This window comes from Anomalospiza imberbis, chromosome 1 (genome assembly GCF_031753505.1).
Source record: "Anomalospiza imberbis isolate Cuckoo-Finch-1a 21T00152 chromosome 1, ASM3175350v1, whole genome shotgun sequence".
Taxonomy (NCBI): Eukaryota; Metazoa; Chordata; class Aves; order Passeriformes; family Viduidae; genus Anomalospiza; species Anomalospiza imberbis.
This window is the reverse complement of record NC_089681.1, coordinates 56,038,896-56,056,692: the sequence shown is the minus strand read 5'-3', so window position 1 is coordinate 56,056,692 and position 17,797 is coordinate 56,038,896. Positions and strand designations below refer to the sequence as shown.

The following is a 17,797-nucleotide window of genomic DNA, read 5'->3' as shown; positions in this document are numbered from 1 at the left end:
GAACTATTATAGGTTTCACAATAAAGCTTGTGATTCACCTCTCCCTGTCCTTTTCCATGAATTCAGGGGAGAGCAAATACAGAACTTGCACACACTTATAGATGAAGAGTGATCCTTGAAATGAAGTGCAATAATAAAAGCCCAGCCATTTTGCAGAAAATGAAAGGCATCTGCTTTCATGGTCTTACTAACGACACTTACAACAACAGCAACAACAAGAAACTTTTACTCTGACACTGGTGCAAGAGAATTTATTAAGACAGATTATTTTCAGAAAGAGGACAGATGTGGAAGAAGGAGGAAAAATACCTTGCACATACAGATTTAAAGGTAAAGATTGATTTCTTTCACATAATTTTTCATTTGAGGGAAGTATAAAATGAAGTATTCATGAGGATCTTATACCTGCATTTCAAAAAAACTACTAAATAATTATTTTAAATTAAAGTTAATTAATAAAAGTGCCTTGCTTCTGCCCAATACCATTTTCTAGAAAACTAACTGTGGTTTTGTGCCCTTCTTGATAACCATTTTGATTTATAACTCCTTCAGTTCTCCTCAAAGTAAATAATCATGAGACTTGAGGAAAAATCAGCTTCTTTTTATTTATAATAACATGACTGCTGAAACTTATTTATATATATTTTAAAAAGCATTAAGATTTTACCTTAAAACCATGCCGTGTTTTACAGGTTAGCCTGTCATGGTCTAAATGACTTACACAAATACAGACATTTAAAATTTTATACATACACACACACTAAGGCAGGAAAGCAAATATGTGTATAGAGGAGATATAGAAAGAAGAGTATCAGCAATGGATTAGTCTGATCCTTGTCTAAATTCAGATGTAAGCCTTGATTAATTTCCAATAAATATATATACTATTTCCCAACCTTGCCAGCCAAGTGCTTCTGATAATATACTACTAGTAACTTCTACTTTGATGTAACTTAGTTTTTGAATATTTAACTCCCTAAGATTTCCTGAGAATTATCAGTATTTTCGCTTCAGTTTCAAGCTATTCTATTACTTTCTTTACATGTATCAGTTTTCCTAGTTTTTCTTGATCCTCCATTTTTAGCTTGGTGTAAGCATGCTGTAGATTTTGGAGCTACTTTTAACTAAGAACAGAAAAAAACCACAACTGGAACTCCAAGATCTTATCTAGAGTTATGCCAAGGAATCTGACTACTGCTGGGAAAAAAAAGCATTATAATATTTCCAGTATGTAGGGACAAAGACATTGTATAATGATACATTGGTGGTTGTTATTTTTTCTGATCTGTATTTGTCCACATTTGCTATATCTAAGGTAAGATTTTCAGAGATACATACTTTTTAAAGAATTACAAAAAATATTCCTGCTTTATGTTAATAAAATGAATTTATATTTACAAGTACATTTTTTATTTGAAATGTAAGCAGTGACAGAGACTCTTGAAAAAAAAAAAAAAAGAAAAAGAGATTTAAAATGACCCCACTGTGACACTGTCACTATTATCTTGTGCTGTCCTACCAATCCTGTGCACAATCTGCTATTTCCTCCTGAGCACTAACGTGATATATTTATATTGAGACAATGCCATCCCTCCCTTGTGATAGTTGTTGGCACTTGGTCAGAAATAATTATTTTATTGTATATGGAAAAAAAGACACTATGGTTAATTTAATGCCTTTAGTTCATAGAGGCAGATAATGGAAACAGCTTTTAAAATTAAAAAAAAAAAAAAAAAGCAATGTAGCCTGTAAATGTGCAAAAGTGACTTAAGAACAAACGCTGTGTTTTTAGTCACATCGGTGTTTGGTACCATTAGACTAAAAACATGCAGTACCATTACACTCTGGTGAGAACAAACAGAAAAAGCGAACGTTATCCTAAGCAACATAGAACATAAATAAAATGGAACCTGATTGAAGGCAAATTTGAAGAAACCTGCCCCATCAGCTACAAAGTTGAAAAACTATTCTTGACTACCATAGTGTTAATTTCTCTTAGTACTGAAAAAAGCCACACTAGTGATTATGTGAAAGAAATGGTCCATATTTCCCATCTCCACCATCTATTACTGCAATTTTCAGCTCCTGTACTTCACAAGTGGCCAACAATACGTCAGAACGACATTTATAATGACTGAATTGAATAAAATTTGTTTTGAGCTTCTAAGTAGTGAACTAATAATTTCTAGACTTTGAACACTCATACCTCATTCACTATATTGATGTTGCATGTGTGACTTGTTAGATAACAGAAATTTTCAGAAAGATATCCACTTTAGGATGAAATGAACTGTGTCTTAGAATAGCCCATTCTACTAAATTAAGTTAAATGAGTTTCATTATTTGTATCCAAAGTTATATTTGAAGTCTGAGCTGCATTCATGCAGGCAGGAAAGTTGGAGACTGAAAGAAAGACAAAATGGATGTTTCTATTCAATTAAAAGTAACTGAGAAATACCATCATTATAGTAAACAGTTATTACATAGTAAATGTTTTTTTTTAAATGCAGTCTATTTTTCACCTTATTGTTACCAGCTCACTTCCAGAAGACCAAGGTTACATAACTGTCTCCTTTTCAGCCACGGTGTAAAAATCTTCACCTTCTTTTAGAGATCAGACCCCTATCAGTAATATTAATTATCTGCAAACATAAGTTAGAATTCTTCTGTAATTTAGTATTAACAGTGATTAATTCCGTCCCTTCCCTCACACAGATAAATATATATAAACAATATTGTCTGGAGAAGTGGCCTGGAATACTCTAAGAACTTTGAAATAGGTTACTGAATCTATGACTCTCAAAGCTGACAAGATTTCCTCCAAATACTTGAAAATACTTACATCTGATTCTCTGACAGAACCAGTGCACTTTAGAGATAACAGTGTCTGTAAAAAGTTATGTAAAATCAAAGACTAAAAATTGATTAAACAAAAAACTAGTATACCAAGTTTCAGTCTGTGAATTCTCAATGCTAAAATATGATTTTAAAAATTGTTTTAATTCCCTTACATGTCCATATTTTACATGCTGCACATTTCTTCAGCTGCTATAAACACAAGCATTAATACATCTGAAACTGTTTATCCATTCTGCATTCCATAGCAATTGATGCAAGAATATCATCTAGATGAGGATAACTGTCTTTATTTACATGGGGACCTAGAAATTAATGTTAGATAGATTCTTTGAATGCCATGAGGCCTTCAAAGGTCACCAGGAATCACCAAAATATCAATCCCAGATTACTGATTCTTAGAAAAGCAGAAAAATGTGCACCAAAGAATTTCCATATTATCTGGAGCACAGTTTGCTTTTCAGGTGACTGAATAAAAACATATTTTTCTGATGGTGATCTCTCCTTTTTAAGTCAAGGTGATAAGTGAAGAAATGGGCAAAGTTTAATATTGGCATGCAGTTACACTATTTATCTACACTAGAGCGTTTCAGTCCTACAAACACATGGCAAACTAATCTCAGAAGTCATAGGTGAAGGAGGAAAGAGAAATGATTTCTCATCATGCATCTCACTTTCAATCATGAAATCACGGCAAGAACACCTTTTGATCTGTTCAATGCCACAAGTTTTGCTGACATTTCATGCAGTGCCAAGTGTACTGCATGGTAAAAGGCACACCAACTAACTGGAGAAATACTCTTTTACTGCATTCCTTTGTTTCACACGTGTGGGATTCAATTACACCAATCTAGATTGTGATAATGAGCCATCATGATAGCCTTAGATCTGTTCTCCTAACATTTCTAAAAACCTTCTGTCAGAGCAAGCTATCTTTTTACATAAAGTATTAAAACAGTGAAAAATACCAAGAATTTTATCCTTTTTACCTACCAGAAGAGCCAGCACAAAAGGAATCTGATTATAGATAAGTCATTAAATGCTCAGTGCCAATATGTAAAAAATCCAAAACCTTAGAGGAAACAAACATTTACTTGAAAAAAAAAAAGAAAACAACAATGACAAAACCAACAAGACAACAGCAAAAAAAAAAAAAGACTGCTATTTGCACTTATCTCTATCAAAACTCTTCATGACACAGCTCAGGGTCACAAAGAACTCTGTCTGGGAATGCATTAACGCAAAGATTTGTTTGTGTGCATGTGTGTATGTCCACACAGTGAGAAAGAGCAGGAGCTATGTGGAAGTAAACCAGCACAGTCTGTATTATGGTACTCACATACCACAATATCATAATTTCATTTTGAACTGTGCAATTCTTTGTAAATTCAAATCTGTACACCGATACACACTACTGAAATTGAAATCAATCATTAAAACATGTTAAAAATCAGGATCAGTAGCTCAGCTCTGGTGTATTTAGACATAATATTTGGAAAGGTTTGTACTACTCCTGACTTTCCCATCTTCTGTATTCTATCCCATGACAGAATTTGAAGACAGATACTTGACTCCAAAATACAATTGTTAATGAAGTTGGTGAGAAATTCAATTTTTATGCTAGTTTGTGAGCTTAATGTATTGAGGCAAAAGTGCTAATTTTCAGATAAGGACACCAGTATATTGAGCTAACAGAGCTTCACTGAAGAACATGGGCACAATTCAAAATCCTATATCCACCATCCCTGTTACAGTTGAGATTCAGTCGTCTGTCTCTGTCTGTCTGACCTTTACAATGGTCAGAATATTCATTAAGACATTTTCTTTAAGTGACATCTGACCATGAATGTAATGCTTTTTCTTTTGCCATATTCCATAACTATTTGGAAGACCCCAAGAAGTCTGATAACAGGAAAAATAAAAAGATAGTCCACTTCTTGAAATTATTTGCTGGCACATTTTCATAGCACATTAGTGTGATTTTCACACATTTTTCTCAGGATCCCTGGGACGTTTACCACATCTGCTGTGACCCAGTACTGCTCTCAGCAAGATTTTAGCCATGACTGTTTAAGTCAATTGAAAGGAAGTGTTCTCTTATTTGTCATTCCCCTGAGAAATTTACAGTATCTCAAACTTTATTTCTGGAATTGCCTACTAGACCAGATTAAGAGTGACACAATTTTTATTGCATCAATGCTACCACACCGTACCTTGCCTAACTTCAAGTATGCCATCACGGTGACATTAATTTAAAAGCCTGCTGTTAATTATCTTGTGTATAGAGGATACAATCTGCCCACACAAGAATGTCAGTTCAAATCCAGTACCTATTAGCCTTAGAATTCATACTTCTGCCTAAAGTAGCAGCTTTCAACTAATGCACCTAAAATGCATTAGTTAGTAAAATATTGGTCACATATTCAGTCAGATTGAACTGAAGAAGAAGAAAACATTTCTTTCATATGTGACCATTTTATATGCAGATGAAAAAAATGGCTATATTCTCCATCAAATTTACTGTCCCCTTGAGTTACAATGCTGCAAGATTTTGGTGCATTGCAGCTGCAGATGAAAAAAAAAAAGTGACCAAAAAAAAATCATTAATCATTTGTTCTTCAGAAACAGAACAAAATTTTAAGGCCTTCCCCCTACTCCAAATTCTGCCAAGAACATAAAACTTCTTCAGTTTTTCCTGATAACCAATATTACTAGTTGGTTTTCAGAAAGTTTTCTGAAAGATATCACTTACTTTACACCCACAACCTGGTGAATTATTTAAGAGGGTCAACAAAATGGCTCTAAAGTGACTAGCATGGTACTTGTCTGCTTCACAGTAGAACAAATACTTCTGAATCCTTAAACTAGACTCCTTAGGGAAAGAATCTGCATCAATGTGTACTTAAGGCATTAGTGCTCTGTGGATGATCTGAAGGGCTCATATGGCCTGCTAAGTTTGCTGAGCAATGGCTCTATCAAATAATTAGTGAGGGGCAGGGGCCGGGGCCAGTGGTACATGGAGTGGTGGTAGTGCAAGGGTAACTCATTGCTAGCTTAAGATAGTGAGACGAGGCCTAGGAGGTCCTGTGGGATTTGGAATATAACTCATTTTACTCTCACAAGTAATGTGATAGTAGAGAGTAGGGACTGGGGATACTGGAGACATAGTTCTGCCTGTTGATGTCCCAAGCTGGCAAAGAGACAGCTATTGTTGTATTTCCTAAGTGTCACTGCTGCTAATGTTTCCCAAGTATGGAAAGTATTACCCAGCCAACCACTGATGGCTGAACATAAAAATCTGATGAACAGGAAGTTCCACCTGAACACAAGGAAGAGCTTGACTGTTGGTCAAGCACTGGAACAGACTGCCCAGAGAGATTGTGGAGTCTCCCTCACAGGAGATATTCAAGATACATCTGGATCCAATTCTGTGCCACATGCCCTAGGATGACCCTGACTGAGAAGGAAGATTTGACCTGATGATGCAACTGTGCCCCCTTCCAACCTTACCCATTCTGAGATTCTGTTATCTGTTCAAGAAAAAGAGTCCAATCAGCTTTCCTATTGGCTGTTTCAGCAACCAATTAGACATCATGGAGTTTTTAATTAGAAATTTTCCATCCTTCACATTTCATTGTTCCTTGTGATTATAAATTCAATGCATACAGAAACTTTAATAAAGCCAAGCAATTCAAGCTTACTTATTTTCATTAGCTTCTCTAACACTTCATATGTTACAAAATAGGGATCTGAGTTTTAGGATATTTCCATTTTCATTGAGCTGTAATATTTTAAGACATGGGGTTTATTACTTTACTTCCATAAATGATTGCCTAATACCCAAAGAGGCCATACAGAAAGTACCCAAACTAATACAGTGATACGCGACAAACACTTCTCTTTTATTGCCTTAAAGACAGATAGTAAATGGATTTTTCTATGTTAGTATACTGAGATCATCCTCTCTGGACAAAATTAACTGTTGATAATAATATTTCAACTACTCATTTTTTCACTTTTAAACTAAATGTTTTTCAAGTTTCACTTTGAATTAAATAAATTATTGATCTATTTAATCTTGAACAGTTTAATTTACTGCTTTGATCTTTATGATATTTCACCGAATATCACAGGAATATGTATATACTCTTTAGCAAATAAAATTTTTTAATTCACTCTCTCTTTTAATTTTGATGTGGATACTAACACATAGCCTCAACACTGACTTTGTACAGTGGACTAATCAGGAAAAAATTTCTATAATAATAAATGTTCATCAAGTGTGAAATTTTCCTGTTCAGACTGAAATTTTCCTGAATGCAAAAGACTGAGGAGAGTAGTTAAAAATTAACATACAGAATCTGGAAATTAAAATATTGATTAATAAGAGGAGAAGGAGAAGATCGTGAATATCCGAGTAACTTGATGGAGGTGAAGTAAGGAGAAGAAAAAGGAACATAAAAACAGTGACTGTAGTTCTAAATATCAGATGTCAAAGGACATTTGAAAATGGTGAAGAATAAAGCTGTATTTCATGGCACCATGTACCTCTGGGTAGCAAGCAGGAAACAGAGTCTCATGGGATAGGAAATGTGATGATCTGAAGGATCATGGATATTTTATGTGAGGCAGAGGAGGAAGAAGGTGGTCACTAAACTGGAGGGACAATGAAATTGTATCATGAGATCTTACTTCCATTAGAGACAAATTCTGCATCTATTAAATCTTATTTTATCACACTAAGGAAGGCTTGAACAGGCATGTTTTTTGGAAGGCAGGAAAGGTAAGAAATGAATAGCAGTCACACTGCTCATGTTAGATTCTTTGTGGTTTTTGATAGACAGTCACTTCTCTCACACTCTGATACCCTGCATGTAACACCATGGTGTGAGGTCAGGTCTTTAGGAAGACATTTGCTAATGTAGCAATTGATCACAAGAGTCTTTGTGACTATTTTCTGTCCTTACATTTGGCTAGTTACAGTACACACACCAATAAAATTGCACAAATTAGTTTTTCTTTAGTTTTCTAAAGTACAACATAAAATATTACATAGTACATTACACATAAAAGTTTAACATAATGTTCATGTAAGTTCTGAGTGGAGAGAAATTAATGGCTTTATCAAACTAGTTAATACAGAAGATATGTTTGTTTTAGAGGAAAATAAAAGCACAGAAATATTTCCATCACTGTTATAAATTTTCATCAGTTTATTAAATCTTTTATTATGCCTAGAGATTCCCCAGCAATCTGAAATGAAATGGCCTACCTCTGAGGTACTATTAGGGTAAGAATAACTTACAGAATAGGTTTTACAAGACACGTAGAATCAATCATTTTTACTATTATAACCAAGACAAATTCCCATTAGAAACTATGCTGCACTTACCAGCATCTATTTAAAATTTTTATATACTTGGTGCGCCTAACATAGCAGCACTGTGTCTCAAATTACTTTTGTAAATCTAATTGATTTAATAAATTCACACTTAAATTGCTATTCAATTACTTACTCTTCTCTCCAGCAATTTTACAATCTTGAGCATATAGCAGAACGAGAACATAATTAAAGGGCTTATTCATTAAAAAAATTCTTCTGTGCTGGTATATTACCTGGGTTTTTTCTCAAGATATCGAACCTACGGCACTTCTTTGTGAAAACGTTAGCATGGAAAATTGGAACATTCTAAATATCTGGTGCTACACAGAAGGAGACATGCCTTATCATGTAGTGAATAGAGAGAATTTGTATGTACCTCATATGATCATATAATACAGAAATATTCCTAATGTTTATCTGTTGTCAGCTAGATCTATATATATTTTCCTGATTTTTTAAAAGATAACTTGAAGTTTCAAAAACCCACCAGCTTTCATATAATTACATATATGAATGATGTATAGCTAAAATCAACCTGAAAACTTCATTTCCATGTATGCATACAGAGATGAAAGGCAAAGATACTCACAGCCAATCATGTGACACAGGCATATTGCTCTAAATCCAAACAAAACGGGACAACCACTTGGCAGAGGTCACAACACAATGAAGAAATATTAGTATGAAAATACGTAGAGATACTGAATATTAGTATTTTTAGTTTCTCTTCAGAACTATGGACCCACAATACTAGAGCCCGTATGAGAAATTATTTTCGCTCATAACAAGCTGAAAAAGTAGGAAAATATAATCTTTGATTGATGAGAAATTCGAAGCAGGGAACTACTACCTGTCTTCAAGTCTGTACAAAACCTAACATACAGCACACATCAATTAATCTTTAGGACAGTGCTTTGATCAAGACAACCATATCCTCTTTTTCTATATATACCAAGAAACTGGTTTCAGCTTGGAGCTGCAATAAATCTTGCCAAAGTGAGATGTTACTCCTCTGAGCACAGACAGATTGTCTTTTAGCCACAAACAAATAGTCTGCCTGCTCTTCATTTCCAACTTCCTACTTAGCATGTCTTAGAGTGATTTCCCAAAAAGCTCTACTACCTAGAGTAAATTGGAGAGGGAATACTGCCAGTACTTGTGCCTGGGGGCAAACCAAAGTATTCCAAAGAACAGTTTAACTCTGCTACTAGGCAGTGAATAAGCTAATTCAGCTTTCCCCCAACCTTTGCACTTTTGAAGAAAGTCTGTGTAGTATGTGTTGTGCTCTTATAGATATCCTTATAAATTAAAAGACAGGATACTGCTTTCTGCATTTGACTTTCTGTATTTTCTTATGATACTTAAAGAATTCAGCTAAATTCAGAAAGAGTGAATCAAAACAACCCTACATATGGAATATGACTTTTTCCTCTTAATATACAAAAGTTACACTCATAGATTTCCATATGCCCTGAACTAGAGTACTCAGCCTCTTAAATATGATCAATAGAAAAGAAAATCAACTCAAAAATAATTCTACAAATTTATATTTGTATTCTCTCCAATTTAATAATTAAATAAAAACTAATAAAAAAAAACAGAAGTTTGTTTAGAGCTCTCAAAAGACATTACAACTCTCTAAGGTAGCATATATTAATTCTCTAATTAGCATATATCCTAGTTTGTTAAGCTAGGAAATATAAAAAGTAAAGCAAATTTAGCTCTTGGCTAAATAAAACTGCTTAAGAGTATTAAGACCTCTTTGGTTTTGAATCACTTCGCAAACTATACAGACACTTACAAGAAGTCTGGATTTTAGGCTAGTAACAGATTTAATGGTATGGTATCTAATCTGGGATTTTGGCCAGAATTGTGTGTTTAAATCATACCTGACATCTGCACAAAGCTTTTATATCATAAATCTACTTTGGAAAATGATGGGTTCAGGAGTTTCATATGTTACTATGAGGAGAAGGTTTAGTTACTTTGATAGTATCAGTTACTTTGACATTTTGATGTACCAGCATTATTTTTTCCCAGACCAAACAAATTCAACTTTTTTATGTTCTTATCTGACTGTTGGACAAATCTTGCGAAAGGATTAACAAAGCTATTAGGAATGATGGCTCCATTCTACAAAATTTTATCTGGATTGTACCCAAGCATCACCTTTTTGCGTCTGAAGAGCTTGAAATGAAATTTGGTCTACCTGTAGATGGGATACAATCTATCAGAATTTCCTTTTTTTTCTTGAAGTTCTTTATTGGAAATGCAATAATACAATCAACATACAATCATATGTTTTTTAATAAAACTTCAGAAATGCAGGCAAAAAAACAGAAATATGCTGGCATTCTTACATGAAATATTTTCTCCAGAAAAAAATCCAAAATATTTTGTATCACAATTTAGTGATTTTAATTTTTTTTTTTTTCACTTATCTAAGAAAGATGGTTTTACTATCTGGAATAAAACATGATGTCACCTACATTTACAAACATATTTTTGGCACCATTATCTCAACAACCCTTTACAAAACAGAAAATGAATATTGCAAAATATTAAGGAGGAATATATTTTAAAAAACATTCTGAAAACACTAATATCTTCTTCATCTCTGACATATTTCATCCTCTTTTTCTACCTTCGTGAACAAAAAGTTATTTAGGTTTTGTGAAGATGACAAATTCCTGGTTTGAATAAGTAAAAAATGGAGGGAATTATAAAATCCTGAAAGAGCTACTCACAGTTTTTCATTTTGAAATAGGGAACTGAAACTTATAAACAGAATAGGAATGCAGTTTCTTATCAAAAAGAACCATTTAGCTAGGACTCAAACTGCTAAGTCATTTTAGGTCAAAGCAAAACATTTTAATCATCACTCAACAAATTGATTAGCACTCAGGAGTGACTGAGAAGCTCAGTGATCTTTTTGCCTGAAACACCGTTTAGTAATTGGACTCCCTCTTATTTTACAAATCTCATCAATCATGAGAACCTTGGTGAAATCTCATTTTCATTTCTTCTCACATAAGAAGTATTGCACCATATTCTCCATTGAGCTTCTGCCAAGTAAACCAGACCATGTACAACATAAATGCACCAACAGAAAAGAGCAAGACATAAACCAATAGCCAGAGCCTGAATATCCAATAATCCACACTTCAAGCCTTTTTTTAGCCCCTGCTTACCCCATTGAAAAAGGACAGGTCACCAAATACAAGGAAAAATACCCACTGTTAAGTTTGAGGTTGATCAAGTGCAAAGCTCAGCCTTTCTGAAGTTAATGATCACTGCTGCAGTTTGCAGTTTTGTCAGCAATATTTCATATTTGATTTTTTTCTACAGTAATCATGGAAATCGTGGTGGTAGAACAGCATGAAACCATTTATCTTCTTTCAGGATAGCCACTGTTATCTAATCAGCAGTAGCCCTGCTGTTCTTTGTAAATAACCAGAAATGTAGTTGTGACCAAACTGCTTGAGACACCTGTTAGTAGGGCAGTACTTCAGGTTTCCACAACTCTAACAATTTTATCTTTCATTTTTCTAATCAACAGTTTGTTGTAGGACTGCTTTGAATGGCACTTGAAAATCTCTGCACTCTGAACTGTATCCAAGCTAAATAACACAAGAAGATGATGTCACTAGTCTCTCCACATTTTTTTAAATTATTGTTATATAAAAATTGATAGATTCTCCATGTTCTTTGATTTTAGCAGATGTACTTTGGTCTGGAATATTCAAAAACATGAACAATATATTCTTAATGTTCACAATAGATTAGATTAGATTAATTTCCAACTGTGGTGTTTCACAGTTTTTATGAAAAGAACCCAAATATTCAGAATGTGGAAAAATTCATTTACTGATATTAATTCAAAGACTCGCTTAATATTTCAGCTTCATTTCCTTTTGTTTAAATTGCAATTGTTGCCACTTTATCAAGGTTTTTATATTCTCAGCATGATTAATATGCAGAAAGCAAATGAACTGTGTATTTGTTACAATTTAAAGCCTACAGATTTGCAACTTTATGAATATTTCAATTAATTTTATAATTCACTTGATGTAAAGATTGTTTTCAAATAAAAACAAGGAAAATAAGGAGACATCTTTGCAAATAAGATTACTTTAACAATCAAGTTACTAAAAATTGCCTCTCTGCCTAGGAGAACCATCAGTGGAAGTTAGCTAGGCAAAACCAAAATATAGTAATTTCAGAATCTATTCTATTTGGATAGTGGGGGATTTCCTGCTCTTTCTTAATATAATATTATTCAGGGAGACTTTGATTTCTTAAGGAAAAATTAATTGAAAATCTAGAAACTCTAAATCTAAGTTTACTCTATTTAAATACAGCCAGCTAAATTTAAGTTTTACTGATTATAACCCAGCAGGATTAAAGTTCTTAAACTGAAAATTCTTCCTTTTTTACTTTGGTAGAACATAAATATGTACATACATATGGCAGTTACACAAACAATCTTCTCTTCTTTTATCCTATTTGTCTTTAACTTTTTATGGAAACACTCACAAAATAAATAAATACAGAAATTAAAATTTTTTCCCCATCATTAAAACAATTGTTAGAGTCTCTAAAACTATCTACACATCCAGAAGTTTAGTGCTTAAAAAATCACTACCTTGCAGAGACCTGCTGATTGTTGCAGTTTCTGACAGTACAGTATATCAACACCAAAGCAAGCCAAAAATCTTTCTTTCGCTTTTATTCATATTTCACTCATGTCACTGTTGAGGCAGGATGGGAACAGAGAGACTCCAATTCAGAAGATGAGAAGAAAACTGATTTATTTCAAATGCACCGCTCTATTTATAGGGAACATCATGCAGACCAATTTCATTGGACTTAAGTAAAAACATCTCACGCCATTGGTGATGCACAGTGGCAGAACACATCTTTAAACAATGTGAACAAGAGAGATAGTGAATTATTTACCTTCCTTTCCAACTCTTTCCCAGGCCCAGCCAGGTAGAAACCTCTTCTTTTCTCTCTGACTGAACTGAGAATATCCATACACTCATAGTCATCTCTTTTTTATAAATTTTTTTAACCTTTAAATGCTTTCTCAGCCACAGCGGACAGATTGTGTAAATATAAATCAATATTAACATCCAAATATTAATATCCCGAAAGCACAGAGAACTAAGTGTAATCTCAAAGCTAAGCTTTATTTGTATGGATATTGTTTTAAATCTTTAATCAGATATTATATCATCGAGTTACAATAGGTACAGGAAATACCTTGTTTCAATTATTTAGCACTACTCATCTAATATACTAATGTTGGCTATTAGTAATTACTGGTTAAGATCAACTACTGAGTAACAGTTAACCAAATATTTTATCTTCTACATGTTTCTCTTAGGCATATTTATATACAAATTTGGGAAGATTTTTTTACTTTGCAGTTAATTTTATGAGATAAAAATATCCAATCACCAGAATTTGAGGTAACACAAAATATGAAGTTGTGCTGAATGAATGCTGTGCTGGAGCTAGGGCAAGCAGTCTGTGTTGATCCTTCAGGCCATTCATGAACTTTCACATAAATATATATAATTAGGACTTACATGTTATTCAGGCTTAATCCAGCACTTTTTTTTCGTAAATGACCAGCTCATTAACAATTGATAAGGAATGCTATTCAAAAAGCAGAAGCTTTAAGAAGCACTTCCCGCAATATGATCAATATATAGGAGAGGCAAAGGAGATGTACCGTTACAGAACTCACCTAGCAGCTCTACTTTTAACTTCTCATAGTTCCAGAAGTTTGGAAACATCTCTGCAATATGGTTATGTCTTTCAAAATTATACACAATATATTATGTCACATTTATGCCAAGCAGACACTTGTGGCAAATACTGTTGTAACATACTTCTAATGCCCACTCTTGAGGATTATCATTGTTTTCATGTTTGGTCAGGAGCAAAAAAACAATAGTGAATTTTTAGAGTACCATAATAAAAAAATCTAAAAAAATAAAAGCACTGCAAATAGTCTATTTGTTGACGTAACTTATGTGCATTCCACTCACAAAGACTGAAAATTCTCCAGGGCAGGTATAAAAGGCATAAAATATGGCACATATCCAAACCTTCCATCCTTACTCACTGTCAGTTTGGTAGATGAAGTAAATAAAAATCTCATATCATCATATAATTTACTGTTCTTAAGGCACTGAAATTTTCTTTAAGGTATTATTAATTAGTTCTGATAATTACTTCTCCTAATTCCCAGAGGTGTTTTCAACATCATTAACAGATATGTCAAAATACCAACAAAAATCAGTAAGCATGAAAATTACTCAGTATGATTGTCTATCCATAAAGGAGTGTAAGATATGGATGTTACCATCCTTCTTTGCATAAAATAAAATCTCTGAGCAGATCCACATACCTTTAATCAGGGCCAAAAGGCAGTTGCCTGTATTACTTTTAATTTAGGAAATAAATCTACATGAGGATTGAATTCAAGCTAAAACTTTCCTAGCTTTAATTAAACAAGGGCAGGACTCCACAGATTTAAAATGCCAAATAAGTAATTCTGCTTAGCAAGCACAAAGTATACCCTGATGATAGTCTTACACTTCTACCACATTTACTGATGCAAATGTTGTAAAATTATGAGTCCCTTTTCTTTTTAGATGTTACAGAACTGACAATTATGCATTCATTTAACTTTTTCAGGTCTGTTGCAACAATTGTCAGAGGAAGAAACAACAAAAATTCTTATACAATCATCCGATACACAGAAATAGAAAATAAAATTCAATAGTTAATGTAGCTTTATAAGATTGCAGTACAGACGTTTTTGGTGTACACACCTGCAAATTTGAACAGCCAGAATCCATCATATATGACCTAAGTCACGGCATCACCTTAGTTTTTTCTACCCACAGCAGTTTGATGTATCAAGCACCAGGATTTTCAAGGTAAAAGATGTATTATCCTCTCTATTCAGAGGACATAAATAACTGTCAATTTATTGAATAAAAAAAATCTTGAATTTTAATGAATTGGAAAGAGAAACTGGGGAAAAGAATTGAAATTGCTACAACTGTTCTGTACAGAAATAGTGGGAAAAAGCAATTAAAAGATAAATTTTACAACTAATAGTGTGCATTTACTCTGAAATTACATTCTTCTTTTCTTATTTTTCTCATATTTGTCTCTTATAAACAGTAAATATTACTCAAAGGTTTAAATCCTTTCAAATCCATAGGAATAGAGCCAAAATCAGTAGGTGAGTCTTCTTCCTAAAAATCTTTCTCTGTTTTCCACATTTTTATCAATGAGCACTTTTAAGCTTTCAAGAAAAACTTGTCTTTTGACTTTTGTTCTACAACCTTAGTTGCAGCAAATTCCTTTCCATCTTTGCAATATCTTCGAAAATGAGTTATCTGTGGCCAGATGAACCTTTGCTTGTACTCCCAAGTCAATGACTTTCTCTTATGGGTATCAGCTGAAACACTTCACAGCTTTTATCAGTCGCTATGTGATCAGACTCTGCTGGGATGTATTATAAATAGTGAAGTATGGGTTTAAACAAGCTACTTTCAAAAGAATCCATGGACCTTGGGCCATTCAATTATAGAGATTTACAGTACTGTAGCAAAATTTTTTGTTTAAGACTCCATGTTCCTCAGGCAGTAGAATTTTGAGAAACAGAAGTGTAGGACAAGGTACATAAAAACAACTAAATGTTATCACACTCTGAAAGAAAGCATTTTAGACCAAAGGGAGAAATATTTTTTTTAATTTGTTTTATTATAAGGTAGGAACTGGAAAAGCAAAATGTGAGAAAGGCAAGCTGTTCCACTGAGGCTGTTTAGTTTCATAATATATCTCTGAAGACATCACTGTCCATCACTCTCCTTGAATGAAAAGTTAAAAGAAGAAAAATGGTCGTTGAGTAAGGCTGTAGAACACAAAACCTTGCATATTCTAAAGAACAGGAGCATGGATAAGCTCATAGTGTTCCTTCTGGGACTCTGTATTGAGCTACATTTCACTTTCAATTGTTCAAAGATTACATTTTTATTAGACTTTTTCTCCCAAATACTTCTAATATATTAACAGCAAATCTGATGTCTGATGCAACTTGATTTGGAACATCTCACAGTTTCACAGAATTACTAGGCTGGAAGAGACCTTTAAGATCATAGAATCCAACCCAGCTAAATACAGTAAAAATTACAGTATATCTTTGCTATAGCTACCTGTCAGAGAATCAACAAGTAGCTTTCCAACTAATTTGATTGATTAGCCTTAGAAGCAGAACCACCCCCCTGCAAAACCACACAAAAAAACCCTAAGCCAAACAAGAGATCAAACCCCAAATTTAAAAATCCACACAGTAAAGGGTGTCTGTGTATCTCAGAGTTTAAACTGAAAGTGTGTGGTGGTGATACCAGTCCATGCAGTGATTTGACCTTACTCATGAAGGCCACAGAATTTATATTAACTCAGCAGTGCAACATCGCATGTCTTGTCTTGACCAGAATTGAGTTTAGCAACGTGAACATGATTTATGGGAAAGGTCTGACAAATCTATAAAGCTGATTAGTCACTAACATTACCCCTATAGGTTACACTGGGGTTGGAGGAGGCTATCACAGAATAAAAACTAATAATTGTAAACTGCCTTCGCAAAGGGGTAAACACAGTTTAGGCAGCAACCAACAAACAGAAGTCAAACAATGGCAGGGTGTTTGAAAACATTAAAAAAAAAATCCCATGACAGACTCAAATCTGAGAAGAAAGAAATGGTCACCACCAATCATAAAATTCTTCATTTAAAAAAATCAGGACAGATAGCTTCCGGTAATCCTCTCACTTACTCCATCCCTCCCGAGGATGTGTACCTAACATACTAGGCTGACACCAGAAAGATGAACAAAACATCACAGAAGTGGAAAACTTGAGTCATTTACGTGCCATAAATTTAACTGTATGTCTACTGAAGTTTTCTTTATCACCTAGATATTTCAGTCTGTAAATATCAGTGTCATTTTAACTGAGATGGTAACTGCCTATTTGGATTACAAAATTAGACTTTAATTAGGCTAACCTTATAACATAATCCAAAGTGTGGATGTGCTTCCTGAATTCATACCAATTTCATATGATCCTACTAATTTCAATATATACTCATTACGAACTCCTTTATTTATTTTGTTTTCTTTTTTCTCTTAGTCTGATATTGCAACCACTCCACAACATTCATAAATCACTCAAAAAAAAAAAAAAAGCAACAAATCAGGAACAGCTTCAAAGCTTACTATGCTTTAAACAATGCCAATAAACAATGGTTTACTTACAGTAGTGAAGTCCAAATCTTAAACAGAGTGACTATTAATTTTCAAAGAAGAATATGATTGAACAGCATTTAACTAATGATTTCCTCTCAAATGTCTATTACTATGAGAGTAAAACAAAAACCAAGATGGATTAGGTTTGTGAAGAGACTATTTTTTATTCTGCTTTTAATCCCTTTTAGATGAAAAGGAAAATCAGAGAACCCAGAAAAATTCA

The 17,797-nt window shown here is 33.6% G+C and overlaps 1 protein-coding gene across 4 annotated transcripts in view; it reads right to left on the bottom strand.

The window, feature by feature from the left end:
• The window catches only part of CCDC102B (coiled-coil domain containing 102B), a 140,534-nt gene that overhangs the window by 60,413 nt on the left and 62,324 nt on the right, over nt 1–17,797 (bottom strand). The window contains exon 6 of one of the 4 annotated variants that reach the window (XM_068193297.1): nt 1,531–2,403. The exons of the other annotated variants lie outside the window; for them this stretch is intronic. Within the exon in view, the coding sequence (XP_068049398.1) occupies nt 2,380–2,403 (24 nt within the window). The 3' untranslated portion in view covers nt 1,531–2,379. Of the gene's footprint in view, nt 1–1,530; nt 2,404–17,797 lie in introns of those variants that run through there. 4 annotated transcript variants of the gene reach the window in all.